We start from the raw sequence: 23,528 nt of genomic DNA, 5'->3' as shown, positions 1-23,528 counted from the left end.
CTGAGTCCCCTCACCCAGGAAGAGGTTAGAAATAGAGTTACAGGAGAGGACAGGTCAGAACGCAGCGATCACACAGACCCAAGACAGACAAGCACACTCACCAGCAACCTGTTGACATACAAGCAGTACCTTCTATGCCCTTGACCTTCTATTTCCCACACTTGTTCCTCCCCAAAATCACCTTGATCTCTCCTTTCTTCCTGCCTTTGGTTCCTCCCACAAACACCCCACAGCAAGTTCTGCACAGTCCCCAAGTACCCTTCCCTGCACCACTGACCTCCCTCACTCTGAAGTGAGCCCCTACTGTTAACACCATGATTGGTTTCACATCTCTTTGGCCACAGCAGCAGGAGAATCCTGTGCTCTGTATATGCATGTACATGTGCAGACAAGCCCCCTAACATTAATAACTAATCTAAACCTTCAAAATGGGAACTTGGGGCAGTGGGGGAAGGATGACAGTTGTCCCTACCGTTCTCTGGGCCCTTAAGCATTCATTTCATAGCTTCCTGACACAGGGTTCAGAACTCTCCCCTACCCCACTCCCTTACACCACCAGCCCTCTGATACTAAAAGGGTAGAGTAGTCTGGATCAAGTCTTCCAGCCTCACTAGGGTCACCCCCTGGGCAGGGTTCTGCTCTCACCATGACTGCAGGGCACAGCGCAGCCTCACAGCTGACAAACTTCTTGCATTCTCCACGAAGGCAGAGGGCTAGCATGGCACTCCAAGGTACCTACACGACTCCTCAGTCTTTTGACTAATAAGGAAAAGAGATTCAGCACCAAAGTGTTAGATTGTTTAAATAACAGTATTTAATCTGTACAGTTTTAAAGATACCATAAAATGCAACATTCCTACCTCATCTTCAGCATCATTCACCTGGAGCTGAGCCCTAATCTCTGGAAAACAGGTAACAACCACCACTCCCTAGAAGCTCCTTAGGGTACAAAAGTCACAGTGCAATTGCTTTAGTTCTAAACAGATGATTTCCCTCCCTGACGAGAGGGCAGCCTGATGAAGCTCAAACATTGATGGAAATTTTTACTACTTAGGAATGAAGAAAAAAATGAAATACAAGCTATTGCACACAGTCATTTCCAGCTGAAACTACAGCAGTAAACTCCTTTAGCTGCCCTTATACTCCACACATCTGAAAACGCCTTAGTTGATGCTTAGTCAAGAGTGAAAACAGATCCTGTAACAAGATTTCAGAATGATACAATTGTCGGAGGGCAGAAGCTGACAAACTCCACAAGTCAAGAAGCGTGCTTTAGAAGAGCAGAAAGTTTTCCTAAACAGGGAGGGGATATGAGCTAGACAAATGTCATCTTTCAGAGACAAGCATGAGAGAAACATCAGCTTCAATAGAAAGCTATGAAGTACAATAGACAATTTGTTTACATAATTGTCAGGATAAGTATTTGACATAGTTTATGTAGTAGAATACATACTTAAACATCTTTTAAAAATAAGCACAAATTTAATTTCATATATACACAACTGATTTTAATCATGTACTGAAAATAAATTACAGGAAATAACTTTAAAATGCAACAGAGGACAAGAGTTTCACAACAAACATTCCCACTGATTTTCCCAAGGGGGTGAGAGATTGCAGTGCTCAAGGCAGGTAAATATCACAAATATATCAAAAAACTTCAAACTGTTGATGCATTCACACATTTACATGAGCCACAAACATTCCTTTACAGGGACTGCACTTAGCTACCACAGAACCAGGTTTTGCCATAAACTACAAAACTTTGATACAAAATCGTATTTATATATTTATATTTCATATACATGCCCTATCTGTGATTTCTTAAAAAATAAAAACTAAACACACTGTACAGACAATCCTAACTCATTGCTTGGTAGCTGTAGGCAACGTTTTTGGATGGAATTTCTCCCCCAGTAGAATTAATGGCAATATTATATACATGAAGGCTAAACTGCAGAAAAAGACAGCTCAGTTCTGATATGCACCTCCCTCGGGACCAGGTCTGCAAGTTCAAGGCAAGACACCATATGCTCTGACCCACCGCCTCCCTTACCAGGTACTTCTGCCATCCGCGGTGTGAGGAACCGATACATGCATTTGTGTAACACTGGTACAACAGGCAGTAAAGCAAGATACATACTGCAACGGAGTGGCTCTAACGGCTTCACCAACTCGATACACAGAACAACTCCTGCCTTAGGGGTGGCAAGGGGATGTCGCAGAGCTAGGTACATCTGGTGACAGCACCCTTTAGGTGGGCCTGGATTGCTACTTCCCTGAAATTACCTCCTGCAGAGGACAGGCTCCCCACTGTAAGCCAGAAACTGCATCAACTCAAACACGGGGGGAAAAACGCCTCCCCCACACACTCCCCGAAACGCACACATGCACAGTTCACCAGGACTATACTTAAAAACACGCACCCCTCCCTCCCACCCCAGCGGTCTCCATGGCACCAGTTTGTCTCAGAAGCAGAGCACTGACAAACTTACTCTCCCCAGGTGATGGCAGCGATCTGTGAAGCCAGTCACACTAAACTACTTCTACAGTTGATTGTAAACTTTGGTTTATTTTTTTTTTTATTGAGTTCTCATGGTACAGCAAGCATGTCTAAGATGAGAGGGCAGAGTTGAAGAGGAGATGAACTGTCAGTCTGTCTTTAGTCTGGCATGGTGAGACACCTGCTCGGTCAGGCCTGCTTTGATAGAGTTTTTAACAGACTGTCTCATATGATCCTCCACCAAATTATCACTCATGGGCTTCAACACCTGTGGAATGAGAAACGTGCAAAGAAACAAAAAAATGAGGTAACCAAGGAAAAGAAAATATAAACGCATACAAAAAGATGAGACTTGAAATAATGAAAAAACTTGGAATGCTGAAGTCTGAAACAAACTGGCATGAACTGAAAGAGAAATGAGTTTTGCTGCTACAGTAATGAGGTTAAATCAGCCACATGCTATAAACACAAGTGATATCCCTCCTATACAGCAGTATTTCTCTGAATTCAAACCACTTTATAGTTCCTAGAAGATGGATGTGCAATTCCATACCCTATATGCAGCATCAGTCTGGTATGGTTACAGCATTTATGCAGACCGGCCCAGACGGTCCAGCTTATTGTCCTATATGTTTAAGTGTGAACGCTTCAGATACAGAAAGAAAGTTAAAAATACTGGCTAGTTTTTCTTCTTGTTATTGTTGGATGAGAGTCGCTGTCGCGGCACTGATGTAAGAGCACGGCGAATCGTTCGGCATCTAAGGACTTCAAAGAGTTTGGAAAACACCTAAAACATGAATTGAGCTGTTAGGGAAACCGGCTCTTAGAAAGCAGCAGAAAAAGGCAATCAAGTTCAGAAAAAAAAGATCGCCAGTAACTTCTTACCTTCCTGGGATTCCTCTGAAGCATGGAAGGAAAAGAAAGAAAAATCAATAGCAAGAACAATAATACAAGAGACTCCGACCAGAATCTGTAGCTACTTTGCCCCGTTATCAGCATCGTGCAACTGTAACAATACCATCAGCAAGCTCTTCTGGAGACCATCTTCTTCTGGCCCATAACCAGCAAGCTCCTGATGCCATAAACCAAGCTCTCCCCCTTCTCAGGGAAGGCTGGAAATCAAATCAAACCCTACATGCTCCAGGTATCCTATGGCAGTAGTGCTATCACAGTGAGCACTACACATCCAGCTGACACCTTCTACTTTTCTTGCAGTGCTCTTCAACCCCGAGCTGCAAAGCGAGAAGCTACGGTGGTAGAGAAGAGCCTCAATTTTAACCACTAGCCAAGGGCTGCAACTCAAATTTCAGTACTTGATGCTCAATTTCTTATTATGAAATCCACTTTTTCTCTCCAGTTACTTCACATGGCAATTCATAACCTTACACAATCGTTCATGGACAGGTTTAGTGTACCACTGCCTACAATTCGCCTGGAACAAAGTCACTTTTCAGATGTAGAAGACTGCAGCAGTTTAGAAGTTTCCGGTTAGTTATTTGCCTATACCTTGTAGAAGCTATTTGAGTGAAAAAAAATGAAAAGCTACTCAGAAGAGTTGGTCAGGAGTTCTCCGCACTGGCTGTACTAGGACAGCTACGTCAACTGGATTCAGGCAAAATCTTTGTAGAGGCCTTTGGTTCTCTCACACTGAAGTCTTCTTGTTCCTTCAAGGATTAGTCTGTCTGGCATGTATTTCTTGTAACAGCAGTTGCACCAACTGTGTTACTTGAAGGGTCACAGACTACACAAGTCTTCCTGGAGGAAGAAACTTGCTGTACATCCTCTTGTAGCAGTTACCGCATGTTAGTCTGGTTACTCATCAGCCAGTTTTCTTGGAGGTCTAATTAGTCCTCCAGTGTCACACCATCAGGTGAGGTGAGAGAGGGCAGTGTTTCCACCTTCCACATTTCTTGAAATATTTTACACACCACATCCATAGTGCAAGTTTGCCACTTTAAACTTACCTTTAAAAGCACAATTCTCTGCTCCAAGAAGTAGTAAGATTTTTAACAAGTCCCTCCACTCTTACCATCCAAGCACCTAGTAAAGCCTTTATGTAACACGTACATACATATTTAAATAACATTCCTGGTTTAATGTTCCTTGTGTGGGGCAACACTTACTGCAGAGTGGTTGTACTTCTGACCTGATTTTCCCTACAGTAGAACTAGTATTCTCCCTTCAGTCTAGACCAGCTTTTTACTCACAACACTGAGCAGAAACTATATGATATGTTTGCTCAAGGAAAGATTTTTCATGAAAACAAATACCAACCTGTTCCCATATAGCTTCAGCGATCTGATCAATGGCTGTTCCAACTTCTCTGAATTCCCCAGAGTACTTAACGTATGCCCAAGTACAAAAGGATATAAGAGCTATCCCCAGCACGAGATTACACAGGGTAGCTATGGAGTTCATACCAAGGAACCCAGTCAGTCCTGAGGTTATATACATGGCAAACATGACTGCAAATAGAGTGGCAGGGGTACGAGCAGCGTAAAAGATGTTTTTGCCATCATTGTGCTTCACAAAGTTTGCATAGATCTCGTCGATTTCCGTCTCAAGTTGTTCCTGGTAGCGCCGACAGAACTCCTCCCCTCCCATCTTCTTCACCGAGCAGAACTGCCTGACAGCCGACTCTCTGTAATCCTGGTGCTTCCGCTCAAGGTCCGCTGGGGCAATGTAAGGCTTATCTCCTCCACAAATCTGTAGGAACAATCAGAGGTGATGTCAGTGCATCCCAAATATCTTGTGCTGTACTGAAAACAAACCTGCCCATCTCTCAAGCCAGCAGACCACCTCCTGCAACTTTCTTGGCTCGCTAAGGTCCAGAGTCCCATCCCAAGTGAAGCAGCCAAATGTTCTGTGCATCATGGCCCAGCAAGAGCCTTATCTGCTCATATACAAAGCCATAGCATATGACAGAACTAATACTTTTAGTCCTTCCCTTTGGACAAGCCCAGTAGAGGACATCAGCCACAACATATTCTCCTGTTATGAAAAGGTGAAATAAGGAACACCAGAAGGCAGACAAAGCTTGGCTTGAGGAAGGTTAGATAGCACTCTGAAGCCCTCCCCTCAGCTTTTTACACCACATCACCCACCTCAGTGAGAGGTTCACTGCTGAACTTGGACACCAATGTGGTAGATTTTGCACACTCAGCAACTTCCTGCTTATTGCTGCCACTTGCAGGTCCCAGGGAACTTACCAGGTGATACGAATAAACAAGAACTAGCTGCTGACACCTTAAGCCTGTTCTTCCCTAGACTGTCCTCTAGGCTTGATTCAGATCAACTGGTGAGAGAATGTTTCTGCTGAAGGGAAGAAACCATGGACTCAGATACCTGTGACGTCTTCCTCTCCCTAAATCAGCACGGGTATGAAAACGGTTAGACTCCAGTGACGGACTTCCCTGTAACACTGATGTCTGACCTCTTACGGACTATGATTGGTGATTACCTAGGCCAAAAGGTCCAAACTGCTCAGATCAGCTCCAACTCAGAGTCTGACTGTAAGGGTCCATGTTTAAAGACTAAAGATTCTTTCCATATGTTGTCAAACTACAGCCTTTTCTCTCCTGCCACAAGGCAGTGCTTGCCACCTTCTGTCTTGAGCACAACACCTTTAACCTCCTCCTGCTGCTTTCCCTTCAGCAGGGCACAGAAAAGATCACTTTCTCAGAGTACAGCATACCCTTTCTGCCTCACAAGATGCATGGCTTCACTGACTAGCTTCTTCAAAGCAACGGGATCCTGACACCATCACCGCATCTGCTGTCCCTTGATCAAGTTTAACAAGCACCTGCCTGATTTTTCCTTATTACAGTTCTCTGTACCTGGCAAAACTCCCTGGAAAACAGGTCTCTCAACCTCCAGAACTGTTTTTTGCACATTGCCCAGAGTACTGAAACACTAGGAGCTTCTGATGTATCAAGACCACCGCTTGCCATACAAGTACTACCACTGTTCTCATGCTCTGTGTGCCTGCATCTGTTGTTCCTTACATTTAAGGTCATCAGGGGAACAGTATTTTGTTTATGCACACTCAGCAGAAGAGGGCTTTTGTTCACGAGTAGAACTCGGACAGTACAGTAAGAAACATCCATGTATAATCCAGTCTTAAGTGCTGTTCCTAAAACAGAACTTTCAAAGTCATGTCACATTAAGAACATTGAGACCTCTGGATTAAAATTGATTTAAGACATTTGTGTTTTTATCTACACTACACTCTACAGTGACACAAAAATATACACAACACTGCGGAAAATTACTATGGAAACAAAGTCTGTTTGAGAGCACATCTGTTTCTGTTTATCCCTCACCCCAAGTAAGAAGACTTTTGAGTACAGTATCTCAACAGCCAGTAAAGAGTCAAGGTAGGAAAAGATTTGGCTTTTTTTTTTAATATAAGCAACCCATTAGTTATTTCAAGAGGTTTTCCAAAAATGGAAACAAATGAAGGAATCCCTCTATGCCAGCATTATCAAGACAGCCTGCTAACAACTGAAGCTGGCTAGCCTGCCACTAGCATTAAGTCTTAATCTAACTTCAAAACTGAAAGCTACTTCAGTGATTAAGACCAGAATTAGCCCAGTTAACGGGGAGCTCTGTTTGTGGCACATCACCCATGTGATTACACATTTAAACCCACTGGTCCTGTTGCAGAGTTTCTAAATAAGCATAGTCTTGTTAAGCTTTGCAAGACATGCAACTGTTTCCAGAATTTGCCATGGTAAAACACTGCTAACACCATGAAGTTGAAGGATGAAGTCCATCCAGACATTCAGCTTGGAGTGGTGTAAGTCACTACCTTCAAGAGAAGAAGCAAGTAGGAAATTGCATGCTTTTTTTCCAGACAAGATAGTTTTTGGATTAAAGATTTTCTTTTTTTATTTATTAAAAAAAAGGATTTTAATCCACACATTTGACAGCTAACGAATAACCACTATTCAAAAGTGTGAAGCCATTCTAGAACTCTACCCTTGGGTCTACCCTGACCCACCACGCATCTCCTCACCTGTCTGCACATTTCACATTATAGGATTTTTAAGATCAGCAGCAGGAATTAGCAGGTGGTATATTAAACTCCCATTCCCACACCTCCCCACCGATTTCCATCTCAAAGAATCCTGGATTTGCTGCATCAGACATCTAACCTCAGTGCAGGGGACAGAAAACACAAGTCCTGGACCCTAAGCTACTTTTCCCCATTAATATTCTCACAGCCTACACCAAACAACACTAAAACTGAAGGCCCATATTTGCATGCAAACAGTTAAAAAGTTGTGTTATCATACCTGCTCCATGCCTTTACTGTACAAGTCTTTTGCTCCTGCCACAGCAGCAAGATTGTTCGCCTCAGCTGTTGCCTAGAAAACATTGAGCACCACGTTATCACTACAGCATCACCAGCAAGTTACACGCTTGTAGTTACACTGCCCAACATACCCCACAACCACCAAGGACTACCAAGGACTGAGATTGCCAAGAAAATGCCCCACATGAACAAAGGAAGGTTAATGATAGATACTAAAACAGAGTGAGTAGAAGAAAGGGGTTTTCGGCTTTCTAGTACAGCTGCAGACAAAATTCCATGTGCTTGTACAGGCTTGTCATCATGAGCAATCTCTTCTGAATGTTCTACTGTTAAAAAGCAAGTAAGGATCTCTAAACTACTAAATATTAATCCTGATACATTACTACCTGTGAAGAAAGAAGCAAGCCAATATTCCTGCATTATGTGCAGTTTTGGTGTCAGAATTTGTAAGGACTTAAGGCAACTTTCAACCTTGTGTGAAGGACACTTATTCCAGCTCATCCTGCAAGATGGCATCTTCTGTATCTCACAGCCACATCTATGGCATGTTAATTAGAAGAAACGATAGCAGCCTTTGTTTCACTGTGACAAGTTTTCTGAACCATCCCTCCTGCCAACATCTAAAGAATTGGATCATTGACTCTGTTCCAGGTGTTTATTTGTCCTTCTTATCTTAATGAAGTGACACAGGAATCTTAATTTTAAAAAGTCTTATAAATATGAAATGGCTAAAACCAGTCCTGGAGTCCATACTTGGATGGAAACTCTTCAACCCAAACCATGTGTAAAGCTCTGTGTTGAACCTTTACAATCAGTTAGTGTTCAGATCATTTTTAAGTTCATTTCTGGGTTGATCCAGAGAAGATGTAAAAAAGATACAGGCCTTAACTCAGCGTAGTTATCCAACCTAACAACCCACATATGCGATAAAGGAGCCCAACACCGAGACATTACTTTAAGCTCTTTCCTTTCTGTCTGCTGCATCTGATACTAAAAGCCCTGTGAATAAAGTCTGAAAGATACTGACAAAAGAGCAAGTTACAGGAAACATGCTTGAAATTGAAGGAGTTAAAAAGAAAGCAATCATTTATACCCCCTGCTCCATTTGGTAGATGGGATTGAGGAAAGAAATGTGTGCCCAGGCTACACAGCTCAGTCTGCTTTCAAAGTGCACAGCTCCTTCAAGAGCTACCGCTCTGTGTGGGAGCTGCAGACTCCCAGCATTCACGACCTTCAACTGCACAGGACTTATGAAATACACATTTTCTATCAGGTTATTTGAAAGAAAAGAAAATACCTGCAGCATAGACTTCGGATGAGGTAGCTCCTCTCCTTGATAGATTTTAATGTAAGCCTAAATGGAATAAATAAAAAAGAGGTTTCTTTTTCCTAAGCATTTATGATTGAGGAGAGGGAGAGAAAAGGGATTATATAAAGATAGAGCGCTCATAAGTCATTACTTTGTAATAATGGTAAGTATTCAATGAAGCAAGTTTCCCCACACATACAGGTCTGGCATTCACCCATTTACCCCCAGTGCTTTAACTCCTTTACTTTCCCAAAGTAAAAAGTACTTTCCTTATTAATCTCCCATTTTAGTAAATAGAAGCAATACTTTAACAAAGCATTTCAATTAACATGCTCTTATCAGTATGAAAATAAGTAGTTCATCCCTCTATCAAAGCGGTTCTTTCTTTTTCAATAGTGGCTGACAGGCTTTCTTTCTGTGCAAGCACCAATAAGCCACCGAGTTTGGTCTGTGCGTGTTTTTACTTTTAGACTTTCTTCCACTTCAAAATACAAGTTTCCGTGCCTTCCATAAATAAGGTCTGTGCACTTGAGGCTCGGGCCTGGCAAAGTTGCAGAGTAACTTGAGGAAAGACAGACACTATCTCAAAAAGTGACAGGTTTGGCAAGAGGCTTCTGCTCCCTCAAATGCATTAGAAGGTCTTTGCTAGGCAGGGAGCCCTCCTCCAAAACCATGAAGACAACTAACTTGCACAGGTTTTCTGGCAAGAGGTCTGTCCAAACAGCCCCAAAGCATAATTTATTTCCCCATGCCTTGTTTCCCTTGGAATGCATACGGTGCTGAACTGCCAAAATACCACTGGAAGCCAAGCAGGCAGACTGTCCCTCTGTTCCCCACCCTGCCAATCCTCGGGTGCTTTCTTTCACTGTGGTTTCACAAGGCTGGAAGAGAACATCCTTCATGTATCTCCTCCAGCCCACAAGATGGCCCGTGCCCTAGAGCACAGTTCTTGGGACAGATTAAACCAACAAAGCCATGCCATGAACAGCCCCATAGAGGCTGGGCGGTTATTCTTCTCCATGCTACTACTGCTCTCCCCCCAGCTTGTCTACAGTCCTCTGTCCTGAAGATTTTCTCCCTAAAGGAGACAAGAACAAGGTCATCAGGGTCCCTATGTGACTTCTGCTCTAGGTGGTAGGACAACCTACAAAAAGAGTTATACAGGACTCTGCTCCCAGGACACCCTCCTTGCTTCTGTAGCTATTTCCTCTGAGTAAAAGCCCTCCAGTTTCCAAGTCAGGCTTCACGATCTCAGCTTTAGATCCACAGTCACAAGAGAGCAGTCCTCTTCAGTTACACAACTACCGAGTTCCCACAGCACCCTGCTTAGCAGATCCCAGACCGGCTACTGCAAAGTGAATCAGGCAGCTTTTCAATAGCTGAGATGTCACACTCAGTTTTAGGGTGCACTCCTTTCCAAACTGCTGTTGAACATGCACTCCCTGCACCATATGGGATCGAGTCTTACTACAGAAGAAAATGGAACAAGAAGTGATATACAGCCATGTAAACACAGAGACTGAGCATATGAGCTCCAGAGATGATTTTATCCTTGTCAGCGCAGCCATGACTTCTGCATCCTACATCATGTCCTTCCTTTGCAAAATAAAGTAACCTTTTATAAGTGTTAAGAGTTCTGGTCTCAGATTCACCCCTTGCATAACTACTTTCATAACATCAGCTCTGTTCTGCCTTCAACATGCACGCTCAAAAGTAGCGATGCAAAATTAATGCCTTGAGGAATGCTACTTTCTCATACAGAGCTAACTGTTTAAGCCATTCCAATTCAAAAAAAAGGCTACACATCAGACCAATTCCTGGTGATGTAGGGATTGTGTTACCACATTACTGCTGGTGTCACCATGATACCAAAACAGCTCAGGAGTTTAACAGCTGCAGGTATCCACAAATATTTTACAGCATAAAATGTTGTTACACATAAGTGTTTAAAAAGCATCTTCCTTACAAGTAAAAAAAATGGAAGGGAAAAAATATCTGAAGTTTTTACTGCATATCTAGAAGCTTAAGGGCTGCTTTACTATCTGTATACAAAAACCTCTTAAAAAAAGCGAAACCAGAATTTCAAAACAGTATAAAAATCTCAAATATAGCTTGAAGTATTTTTAGCTTATTTACAAACTTTAAAAAAGCACTATTTTGCCAATAGTAGTCTGTTAAGAGCTGCACTGTTAGGAAGCTGTGTACCAGCTCTGGAAACAGTAATGAAATGAAAATAAAAGTGAGCTGATCAGTGAATGTCAGCCTAGATACCTTTATCTTCTCTGGGAAGAACATGCCCTAAAATTAGAATACTTTCTTTTAAGCCATTAGCAAAAATAATTAGCATAAGTTTGCTTACCTTGAAGTATTCTACAAGATCTCTACAGGTCACCTTGGATCCACTAATCTCTTTTTCTACCAAGTTTTCAGGGGCAAGCAGTAATGGTACCAAATTCCGTAGTTCTTTCTTAAAATCCTCGTCTATATCTAGTAAAATTCAATCCGGTTCAGAGAACAGTGGTTAGTATTTAATCTTATGTTTCCCAAAGGAACACTGATAACCCATAACCCCTCATAATACCACCACAAGTCTTAACTGCATTTTTTAAATATTTAAAGGCTTAAATACATACTATAGCTTCAGTAAGTTCTATTTACTCTGGAAATATTAAATTCAAACCGAAAGAACAGGACCCTGTAGTCCTTGTAGTACTCGAAGTGCGTTTTCCCTATTACACCAACATCTTACACAAACCCACAGATCTGTCCCACAGAACTTGTCAGTGGGAAAACTACTACTGGCAAAGGCTGAAAACAAGATTTTTGCATTCTGATATATTCCCTCTGTTGGGGGAAAAGCAGTAATTGGAAGAATCCTAACTGCTTCTCAATTTGTGGTAGCAGAAGCCTACAGTTATTTTAGTCATTCTAGTTTTTGACCTTTGCTTTTGAGAGTTCTTACAGAAAAGCCTTTCAATAACTAAAAAGGAAAGTCTACATTTTATGAAAGCTCACCTCTGAAACCTTTATTTTTCTTTAGAATCCTTATTATATGACCTTTAGGGATGTCTCAAGTTAATCAAGATTACAATCAACATCCAGATAAAGATATCCATTCCATTTTACCTTTAAACCAAGAACACACAATACGCGTTTCTAGATTCTATCATTTCACCTTTTAGCCCTACACTTTTCTAATCAAGCATTTCAATGGCCAACTATTTCAGTGCTTAACTTCCATGATAAAAAGAAAATGAATTCAGTGATCTGAATCAAGAAACACAATGGAAAGCTTCCTACCATTCAACCTCCCATCGAAATTTGGATTTGTTGCAACTTTAAGACCAGGGTGGGGCAACAGGAAACAGCCAAGGTTACTGAAACAGGAGTGAATATGCTTCCTTACATTCTGTAACTCTTCATGTTGGTTTTGCTTTACCTGAAGAAAAAAAAAGCTGTAAGAGCTGCTAATACAGATTTGCAGTACCTGAAGATTAAACACCAGTTTAAAAGCAATAAGAGCACAAGCGTGTTTAGACTTATTTCTGAACCTAAAGATGTTAAAGATGTAGAGAACCCAAGAACCATGCATAAGTGGAACACCACAAACAAATTTTAAGAGCTAGATCATTGTGCATTACTATCTTGACAATAAGGTGTCACTGAAGTTAGATCAGAGTAGGACTACTGGAAATAACGTACCTGCAATCTTTTCTCGAGGAACTTTTTTCCTCCTTCCAAACCATATGCATGTTCATACGGGTAACTCCAATCTCTAATTAAGAACATCAGTGTCTGTAAAAGGAAGAACAACAGGGGTGAACGGTTTGCATCATTCCTAAAATCAAGAACTATCACATGTGGTTATTTGAAGTTTTAAAAGATTCTAAACTTAGCTGTTCTAAATTAAGTAGCCTTGTAGTTTTGTGGTGCAAGTGGTTGCTAGTTTAAGAAAATACACCAATATACACAACTGCAACTCACTCCTTATCTGAAAGGAAGTATTCAGCATCTCAAAAAGATGTTCCCTGTTCTATGCGTTTGCCTTTTACTACCCCAGAAGGACTACATGCGGTTGTTTCCTCCTGTCAGCTGAAGATAGAGAACAAACCTTGACATTAATCTTATATGAGATGAGGTGCTTGATGAAGACATCATCTTGCCTGGGCCAGTCACAAGAACGTAAGGGACTCACATTTGCAGGCTGAATATTCTAGAGACACAAGAGTCTTAAAAACTCACTGCTGGTAGCATTATAGGTTAAGAAGGATCATCTGATAATTCAGGTTTGGAGAAGTCTCAGTCCTTGTCTCCGCTAAGCGGAAGAAGCCTCAAACCCTCCTCTAGCCCAGGAAATAGTCAGGAGATGCTAGCAGTTTTGAAAAATTCAGATACTGAAGCCATTAATGCTTCAAATAATGAAAACGCAACGTCCCTCTATTTCTTCAAGGCCATACGACCTATATTCAGAACCATGCAACAGGAAAGACCAACCACACCTCAAGAAGAAATGACTAGGAAGGAAACATGAAACCTTTCTCCTTAAGGCCAGTGCATCACTTGGCACTTCCTTTCCTTTATGCTTAAACCTCAGGCACAAAGCTATACTTGCTTAAAATGATTGTCTTCAGCATTCTTCCACTGTTTTTGCCAAGAAACATGGTGACAGGGAAGGAAAACCAGTCTCGTAAAGAACAGACTGGCTTCAGCCCAACTAATTTCTCTTCGTGAATTATCCTGAGATAATTTTCTACACGTTCAATTGCTCAGACACATTTAACACGCATAATTACCTGAAACGGCTTTTGGTATATTTCTTCCATAGCTAGTCTTCCATATTCTGTAAACAACTGAGAGAAAGAAGAGTGTAAGGGTGACACACAGAAAACGGTTTTCTACCGTAACAATCCTTTATGTCACTAGAAGATAATGCATTCAATCTTAAATTGTATTATGGATTTAGAATGGTCAGTGCAGCTCAAGAACGAGTACACCAATCTTCAGTAAAATTCAGGGAGGAGACAAATTTCCACTGGTTTCACATTGCCACTCCAGAACTGTCACTACACCATGGCTCTAAGTGGGTGGCCTGTGGGCTATTCTCAGAGGAAAGCTGACTGTCTCTCTCAGCCAGGCAGTTTCCAACACTCGTCACCTAGGCTAAGGAGGTACCCCTGTCTAACACTTGCCCCCTTACTTCCCACAAAAAATTCATTCCCGGAAATCTCAAGGAACTTGGCTTGCATTTGAATGCCTAGGACCTCAGCTCTAGCCAAGTTCAGCAGCTTCCCAGATCTCTACTTCAGCCTGTGACCTTAACTCATAATTGTTCTCTCTCTTCAGCAGAAAAAAGCGCTAGCTGTCTTTGCCTGGTTGCTTTCACCATCTTTAATGCTAAAAGCAGCATTCTTCCTCACTGGACTAAGTGGGCCAGCAAACCCATGAGAACAAAAATCACATGCTGGCTGTTTCAGCCAAGTTTAACACAGTCAGATGAGGGTACCTCGCTAGTCCCTTTATAAACTTTGGAGAGTGAGATGAAGGAAGCCCTCTAGAACAAGGCAACTGTTCCTGTGCTTTAAAGCTAATCCCTCGGACACCTCAGAAAAAAAGTCCGTGGCTGAAAGGACAATTTCCCCTGTGTCAGTCACAAGAGTATCTGAAAACTTACAAGACTAATTTGACACAAGTGAACTTCTAAGCCCTTGTCACCCTGAGCATGAAGAAGCTCTGAAGAGCTCGAGCACCCGCATGAGTGGCTTGTTCCTGAGATCCTGACTTACCACCCCACTCCATTCCCTCCTGCACACAAAAAAACAAATGCAGCCAAAGAGTAAGAGTATTTCAGAACAACATCTCCTTCCCTCAGTCCATGATTCTTTGTCCCCATCTTCAGTGGGCAGGGAATGCAAGCATTTTCTTATATTTATTGCCCTCCTCCTCCCTTTCTTCCCTCAAATCTCATCTACTATAAAAGAAAGGGAACACTCTATTCAGACTGCACTGAGACTGTCAAAGGACCAGAGCGATCAGCAAAGTCTAGCTTTCAAATAATTTACTAAACCTTTTTTTTTGGTGTTTGCTTTTCCTGTGGGTTTTGTTTGGTTTTGGTCCAGCGATACAATTCTGTTAACTGAGAACAGCATCACAAGATTATGTTGAGTTAGTGTATTTCTACTTCCAGTATTGGCAGCCAGTCTTTCGCAGCACTGAACAAGACAGGAGTCCTTTCAATCAGAAGACACGTAAAACAGTTTTAAGCTGTGACGAGGTCACGGCCTGAGCACAGGCAGATATTTGTTAATACACAAGCTAGCCTTTGAAGCCACAGATTTTAACTTAAGGAGATAAGGTTCTTACACCATTCATATGAAGCCAGAATTCAGTGGCCTTTGATCACAGTGTTCCATTCGAGGATGAAAACTCCATAGTAGTGAGAGGACAACTCTTTCCTGCTTTTGTTTCTAGGCAAAAATTGGACTGTAGAAGTTTTTCAGATGAAAAACTAGAGAAGGTTTCTTTCCGAGTAGAAGATATTCTTCCTGCCCTGATCCAAGCTCCCAAATTTCAGTAGAAACTAATTATGAAACACTATCCATTTTCTTATGTTCAGGAAAAAGAAGAAACATGGGAAGCTTCTTCTTAAGTGCTTTCATAAATCATTTCCCATTCTAATCCTTTCAGGAATTTTGGGACTTCTTACATAGAGACCAGACTTTCTTATGTACAGACCAGACTTGAAAGTTAAGATTTCACCAAATTAGGAGCTTATGCTATTTTACATCTACACTAGCACAGAGGAAGCATCACAGCATCATGGAGTTGATGCGAATAACGTTTTAATAGGCAGAACTAGTTTTAGTATCAGGTCAGCTTTCACGTTTTATATAAAGTAGGAAGCTGCTCTCAAATCACAGTTACATTAGTAGTAAAATCAAGAACAATTTCCAGACTGTTAATTCAGAAACAGCTTAATTTAAATTCAGCATATTCTTACCTGCAAGTGTTGAAGGTCATCTTCCTGAATATTCTGGGACAAGTTGTATACCTGTAAGAGACAGTAAAGGAATTAAAATGTAATTTGAAACCATTATCTTCACGCAGCCTTTGTTAGACATCTTGAGTATTTATTTTAACCACCTCCAGAAATGTCTAACTACCTGAAAGCCAGCCTCTAGAACAGTATCAAAGAATGCATCTCAAAAAAGTCACTCCCTATACCAAGTAGTAGGGACAAAAATCACTGCTGACCACCCTAATCCTTCCCAGATCATCTTTCCAAGGAAGCAAGCCACAAAGAAATTAGTAAGAATGCTGAATGCTTCAAATTATCACATGGGTGTGAGAGAGGAGGACTGAGAAGGGCATACCCATCTGTCATACTCAAGTCTAAGTGCTTCAGGACTCAGTGATTTAGCAGCATCACCTCCGACACGGAAACAGCTGAGCAGTTAGTTCATCAGTTTTTTGCTTCCAAAATCTTCCTGGAGAAGTTGGGCTTTCTCCAGGGTGCTCACAACTGCTTCAATAAGTTCAACCAATATTGAACAGCAGTAAACTCAAAGATGTATCAATAATCCACAGTTTGTCCTAACCACAGCAACAACAAGGGCAGGGGGACAGGGACAAGGCAGAGGCAGTATTCTAAATACTCCTGTTAACTTTGATGTTTTAGTATGTCTGAACAAGGTCACTTGACATCCCTTAAAAACCTGCTTGCTTCTGGCACATTAAGACACAAGCCTAAAAGGAGTTCTGGGCATAGCACAAGAGAATTGTCAGAAATTTAACCATAGCAGCAGAGGTACATTTAACAGATCAGTGTAGTTTCATCCTGAGTTATGTCATCTAAAGTCTTAAAGGTTCTGTACTACATTAGTATGGATGCAGTTGCTACTTTGACATTTTTGTTTGGAATTCCCCAGTTCAGTCAGCAATTTAAACCAGCATAGCCTTGAGTGACCTTGATTCCAGAGAGAAACTTGCCTATATAACACTGAAAACTGGGACATTAAATATGAAATCTTCAGTAATAGCTGGAGGAACATATGCAGGTGAACTTTCTAAACATGGCTAGAGAGAGACTCGTTGCATACTTGGGCAAGAGGGTTCCTATAGCTGTCATTATTTGTCAGCACAGGTATTCTCACCTGGACAGAACTCGTCATGGTGCTCAGAGCAAAAACCGTTGCACAGTCTTTGATAGTGGATTGGCTATCAAAGGCACCTTGGGTATCCATGAGTAGTACAGCAACCTAGAGATTTTTGAAGAGCAGCAATAGTTAACTAAATTGTTACACTTTCAAACTCCAGGTCATTGGGTTAAATTCTGTTTCAAGTAGAGCATCTCTCTGCTTCCATACCTCTTTATTAAACCTCAGCCAGCTCCCTGCACACACATTTATGCACACCTACAGATTAGTAAGCAGCAATACAAAGCCATATCATCAGCCTTATGTCCTTGGCCTTGCTACACTAGTTACCCTCTCCCACAGAAATAGCATCCCTCAGGTCAACAAGGCACAGAGCAGAGCAGAAGGTAGCTCTTACTCACTGGAGGAACTTCAGTCTCAGCTCTAATAAGCTGTACTGGATTGCTAGCTAAGTATGAGATGGTTGCTTTAAAATGTGTCTTAAACAATTATTTCCAAAAAAAGCAATGACACTGACCATCTGCTAGAACCACACAGAAATGAAGTGATCTTGATATGAATTTATCTGTCCAATTGTCATCTTTGGAAGCTACTACAATTCCATTCTCTTTCAGTTAGAGATGATTGATAAACAAGAACAAGTGAGTGATTTTATTTTCTCGAAAGCACAAACAGATCCTCAAAACTTAAGTGTTTTTTAGCCAGAGAACTGTTTGGTTAGGTATAAAATTTGATAAAACCTTCTGCAGGTCTCTAAACCACTAGCTGGTTAAGATCAGTGTCCCATATTAACCATCAGATGTTCCCTTTTCACCTCAGCAATGCAAAGGCTATGAAAGTTAAATAATCAAGAGCTTACAGTTCAGGAGAACACAAATAGCTGAGAATACAGCACTGGTATTACAGAGCAAACGTTTACTGATAACATTAGAAGTTGTTACAGTATGAAAATAAACACCCAAAACCAAACTATGCAGTTAGATTGACTTAGAGTTAAAAGGTTCAACAGGTTTGATAAGCATAGAGTTTGTGCCATTTACCCCACTGTTAGACATGCTTTTTCTTTTTGTGGACTACCTGTTAAACTACACAGCAGGACCAGCTTAAAGACACCAAAACTGTTTATTATACTTACAGCCATGTGCTGCATTTCACTAGAACAGAATTACAAGCTAGAGCACATACTCAATCCCAAAACCAACACTGTTTGTTAGAACTGTTCTTATCACAACATTTGTCTATACATGGTATTTATAGCCAACGCAGCTCTAAAACATCCACAGGAAAACCCACCCATAAGCCTAGACAAAGTAGACTTTGCCAAAATAAAGTAATCTCAGAATGGGACTATTGTTGGAGACTGAATCTTTTAAATCAGCAGGAAGACTCATACCTGCACTGATATAAGGTTTCCAAACATATTACACAGCTACTGAACGCACAGGAAGGCATCTTTGAACTGCTTCCATTAAAACCATGGCATTAAAGCTATTCACCCAGAGGCAAAAAATCACCACATACACCTATTTAAATCAAGCACTTACCTTTGTTCCATTGGGTTTATCAATTACAAACACTTCACTCCAAATCTGAATGCCAGTGGTTTCCCGTTCACATCCACCTCTCCATGTAAACCCAGTTAAAGGCTCAGTGTTTCCACCTATCCAGCAAGGAGAAGTCTACAAAACAAGAAGAAAAACTTACTAAATACCAAGGAGGAGATTTTCTATGCTACGTTTTAGCAGACTTCCATGGCATTCCCGCATTTTCCTCCAAGCTGATTGACAACACTACATAAAGTATTAAAAGCAACAGCGCTACTCTGCTGTATGTTGCGGATGATCCACAAGGAAGTTTTGCGTTGGAGTCTACCGTATTCCAGCAGTTGCACAACTCTTCAGCCTCTGAAGAGTACACGTGAACAGCATTCAGGTCTCAAGCACTCCGTGAGAACAGCTCAGTTTTGTCCATCAGTTCTACTCCATGTGACCCATGCACTTCTCTTCAAAACAGTGTAAGGAACATAATTTCACAGAATCAGAACTGTTGGAGTTGGAAGGGACCTCTAGAGATCATCAGGTCCAACTCCCCTGCCAAAGCAGGTTCCCTAGCGCAAAGTGCCCAGATAGGCATCCAGATGGGTCTTGAGTATCTCCAGAGAAGAAGACTCCACAACCCCCCTGGGCAGCCTGTTCCAGTGCTCTGTCACCCTCACTGTGAAGAAGTTTATTATTAAGTTTATTTATATGAAGCTTATTTATTAATAGCTTAGCTGGTTTTGTAGTTAAAAACTCCACAAGGAACAAAAACCTAACCTTGACTTAATCCCTCCCCTCTCACAAATAGGTCAACTGCTGAAACTAAGCAAGCATCTAAACCCCTACACTAACAGAGACCAGCACAAGACTCACACTGCCAGCCTGCGGAAGTGAAAGAGAATAGGCAAGGACCAGACAATCCATAATCTATACTTCAGAAAAAGTATTTTGTCTGTGACTAAGTGACTAGGATTCAAGGAAGAAGATCAAGTTGAGAGTTTGGTACACATCAGTCAACACACCATACGCGTTACAAGTTTATGGGCAAGTCACCCACTTTGGGAAAGGCTGTCAGATCCAAGTACAGTCTGCAGCTAACAGTTCCAGCCAGTGGTACTGGAACGAGGTCTCCAGTCCTCAAGGACAAGCAATGCATGGAGCAGTGGCTCACACAAAAGATCCCAGACATTATACGAACAGATATAACCCAGAAATGCAGTTTATGTGCTGTGGAAGTAAGGAGCATGAACAGGCACTCTGGGGAACTTTCACTGTGATGTGTCTATATATACACACACAGACACTGAAATCCTGGAAAAGTGGTAGACAGACGAAAGTTTAAGTAAAGAGGGGGCTTAGGGCAAAGCCTTTATTTTACAGGCTAGAGCACAGCATGCTGACAGAAGAACGGAAACACTCTTAAAGAATTTGCCCCTGACCACCCAGAGAAGATTACCAGCCAGGGAAGTGTGCTTTTAAAGGAGGTCAAAGGGGAGACTTCTCCGTGCACTAGGCTGTAATATCTAACTTGCTAACTCTACACTGGAAGTTTTCAGAAGAGCTCAAAACAGACCTCTTCACATCTCGGAGAGCAGCATGTGGCACCCAGGGGCTGCACAGAACAGAAATACTTACTGTAAGTGAAACTGCTTATTTCAAAAACGGACGGAGGAGAGGAATGATAACTGTGTACACTCTTCATGCCCAGCAACATTATTTTCTGCAGAGCTAGCCTATGCTAAGAGGAGAAAGTCAATTAAGCAGTTCTGCATTAACATACTCCCAAACTAAGTGCACACCATTCAGCTTTGCTACTTGGATGAAACATGGCAAAGGTGAAAAATAAGATGAGCAGAAACAAAATACAGAAGATGGGCACAGGCATCCAAGTGAAGAGAGGCACAGCTCCTTACAGGTAGTTTTTCTGTTTTATGCACATACACCTTCACCAGTGAAAATAAACACAACCTGAACAGTGTTCCCTTGAAGTAGTTTGTTTTTGTTTGTTGTTTTTTGTTGTTGTTTTGTTTTGTTTTGTTGTTTTTTTTTTTGGGGGGGGGGGGGGGTGTTTGTTGCTGGTTTTGGTTTTTAAATCATCCAAAGAGATATTTACTTATCCACTGACCACTGCAGAAAGTGAAGCTCCAAGACTGCTCTGGGCTTCAGAACACTCCAAGATCCAGTTCTGCAATGCTGAATCAGATCTCACAGGTAGTAGTGGACTGGTTTTCATTTTTTCAGAAAAAACTGTTAAATGTATTCAACAATATGATCCATTCTTAATTTACAGAAGAGGAAGAATACTTTTGGAAGAATACTTTTTCCAAATTTGGTCCAGAAATGTATTACCCTTACTTGAAGCTCAGACCAAAAATATGGTGTCTTAATAAGCACAAGTTCAGCCCAAGCTGCTTCATTCTGTGGATTATGCAGTTAAGTCTGTCTCTGACTCTGAGCTCTGCATCACGCTGAAGTATTCCTATTACACCCTCTTTCCTTTCCAAGGAACTCAGTGCTTTAAACTCCATCCATTAAGTTGGCTTAAAAGACATTCAAGAGATGGGAGAAGTGAAACAGAAGGCTTTGTTCCTAAAGGAAATCAAGCTTTAAGTTGCACTTTAATTCTGTATCATAGCCCCTTTAAATATTCCATACTAAGGAAGTGACCAACACAGCTTTATTTGCATAGTGCCATCAATATGCAGTGCATCTAGAAAGGTCACACCCCTGTAAGAAAAAGCTTTCAAATCTAAATTTACTCGTGTCTCTGCACCTAACTCTTAATAAGGTTCACAAAGCAACAGAGATCACAGGATCCTTGCAGCAGCTTTGCTGAACACAAAACCGCTGCAATTTTGTGGCAGATTATTCTGTCCCATTTCAAATAATGAATCTTAACACTAAGTATCAGTGCTTGAAATGAGATGCCACCCTTCTCGCTGAAGAAACTGACCAGCTTGAGCCATTTCAAAATCCTACCTTTGACTTCAACTGGCACAAGAACAGTAACTTTTCACATGACCCCCAGCTTTTGGGGTAAGACAAGAAAACAGGATTCTGATATATCTTGGCAAGTTTTTCACCACAGACTTTAACATCAATGGGACAGGATAGCCCAGAATTGCTTGTTCAGTGTATGAAATGAACATGGATGCATTGGTATTTTGTGCAAGGGCCAACATTTACTACACAGTAAATACATACTTTAATTAAGCCTGAAGACAAAGAGATCAGACTTAAAATACAAAACTATACCAAGGCCTCCCCAACTGTACTCAAACTTGCATAAACACAGAGGACACCGTTTGACTTGATAAAATCCAGCAGGGATCAGAAGAAGAGGCGTTGCACTCATCTTCTCTCATCCTCAACTCTTATCACTCAGTCTGCAGTGGCTCTGATGTTTGTCACGCTTTCCCTAAGCCAGTTTACGTCACTGAGCTGGCAGGAAAACAATTCAGCAAAGTACAGCGTCTCTGAGGCATCAGCGAGTAGGATTAGCTCAGCTAAGGGCCTGCAAGCATTGTAGCTTGAGAACACAAACGCCTGGTCAGAAGCAGCACATGGAGAGCAAGAAGCAGCAGAAGGGGAGCCTTTTAGGCAAGTGATGTTGTTACACTAGATAGCTGAGCTTGTCTTCTTCAGATAGCGAAACAAATGGTATTTTGAAGGACACCTATAGAAAACTGAGAAATGTGACTGTACAGTGCAGTGAACAGAGGCACATTATTAAACAAGGCTGAAAGTGTCCCAATCCATTTTGCTCTCTGAACTTGTTTTGCAATCTGTAAGTTAGAGTGTTTGCTTAAAGACCAAGCCTATTTTTGGAAAGAACTAGCACTGCTCTACTTAGTACCCATTTAGCTCAAACTGCTATACTTCTTGGAAGTTTTTGTTTGGTTTTGTTGTTTTTGCTGTAATACAAACAGGACACTACAGAGGATTTATACACACACAAAAGGTGATCCACTGAATAGCCATATCAATGAAATGTTTATTTCTCCCTAGTCTCAAGAAGTTGGGAGCGCCAGCTTGCTACTCTGTATTCCTCCTACCAACATCCTCAGTGGCTTTCTTACAGAGCTCTTGGCAGACCAGTGAGAAGAATTCAATAGCAAGCACTACTTGGAGTGAGAGAAAGGAAGTCCTCATCTGCCAGCTACCAGCTGCTTCTTCACAATATTCCCATATTTCCTGTAATTGCAGGGTTCATCTTGATTTCTCCTCAAGCCAGCTAGCACAAAAGCAAAATAGATGCAATCGTGGTTAATTTCTGCTACCGTGAATTCCAACTCCAAACAACCATGACCAAAAAGGAATCCATTCTGTTCCTTAAGAGTTCCAAAAGCAGTAAAATACTAAACTGTTAATATTCACTGTGCAGATTAAAAGAAACGCAGCACAACCCATGACAGGCAGATGTGTATGTTCACAAAAAGCCCTATGCCATCTTCTCCCTAACAGCCAATAATTCAAAGTACAGTAGAGACAAAACTACAGCAGCCAAAAACTACAAACTAAGAAGGAATTAAGTTTCAGATTAGGCATTCATTAACCCATGACTTAAAAGGATCTAAGAAATTCTTGGACTAGGTTCAGAGACACATTCCAAGCAGCAAATAAGAGACTTTCTCCCTTTTGTCTTATTTCAGTATCTCAGTAAACGCAATTAGTCCTCCAGGAGCTACCTGACAAGATTCTTTTTGCA

At 41.4% G+C, this 23,528-nt stretch overlaps 1 protein-coding gene across 5 annotated transcripts in view; it reads right to left on the bottom strand.

Annotated features, from left to right (window-relative positions):
• Positions 1 to 2,569: 2,569 nt before the first annotated feature.
• The window catches only part of ATL2 (atlastin GTPase 2), a 41,029-nt gene continuing 20,070 nt past the window's right edge, over positions 2,570 to 23,528 (bottom strand). For 2 of the 5 annotated variants that reach the window (XM_080584619.1, XM_080584621.1), the window contains 12 exons: positions 18,827 to 18,961; positions 17,280 to 17,384; positions 16,127 to 16,177; positions 13,923 to 13,979; positions 12,832 to 12,924; positions 12,430 to 12,568; positions 11,489 to 11,616; positions 9,118 to 9,174; positions 7,801 to 7,872; positions 4,778 to 5,209; positions 3,389 to 3,403; positions 2,570 to 3,290 (listed from right to left, as the gene is read on the bottom strand). In XM_080584619.1, the coding sequence (XP_080440745.1) occupies positions 3,183 to 3,290; positions 3,389 to 3,403; positions 4,778 to 5,209; positions 7,801 to 7,872; positions 9,118 to 9,174; positions 11,489 to 11,616; positions 12,430 to 12,568; positions 12,832 to 12,924; positions 13,923 to 13,979; positions 16,127 to 16,177; positions 17,280 to 17,384; positions 18,827 to 18,961 (1,392 nt within the window). In that variant the 3' untranslated portion in view covers positions 2,570 to 3,182. The remainder of the gene's footprint in view (positions 3,291 to 3,388; positions 3,404 to 4,777; positions 5,210 to 7,800; positions 7,873 to 9,117; positions 9,175 to 11,488; positions 11,617 to 12,429; positions 12,569 to 12,831; positions 12,925 to 13,922; positions 13,980 to 16,126; positions 16,178 to 17,279; positions 17,385 to 18,826; positions 18,962 to 23,528) is intronic. The other 3 variants (XM_080584620.1, XM_080584622.1, XM_080584618.1) reach the window with 2 other exon arrangements.

This window comes from Anser brachyrhynchus (assembly GCF_964034855.1).
Source record: "Anser brachyrhynchus genome assembly, chromosome: 3".
NCBI lineage: Eukaryota > Metazoa > Chordata > Aves > Anseriformes > Anatidae > Anser > Anser brachyrhynchus.
The sequence above is the reverse complement of the archived record's forward strand: the minus strand, read 5'-3'. Positions and strand labels throughout refer to the sequence as shown.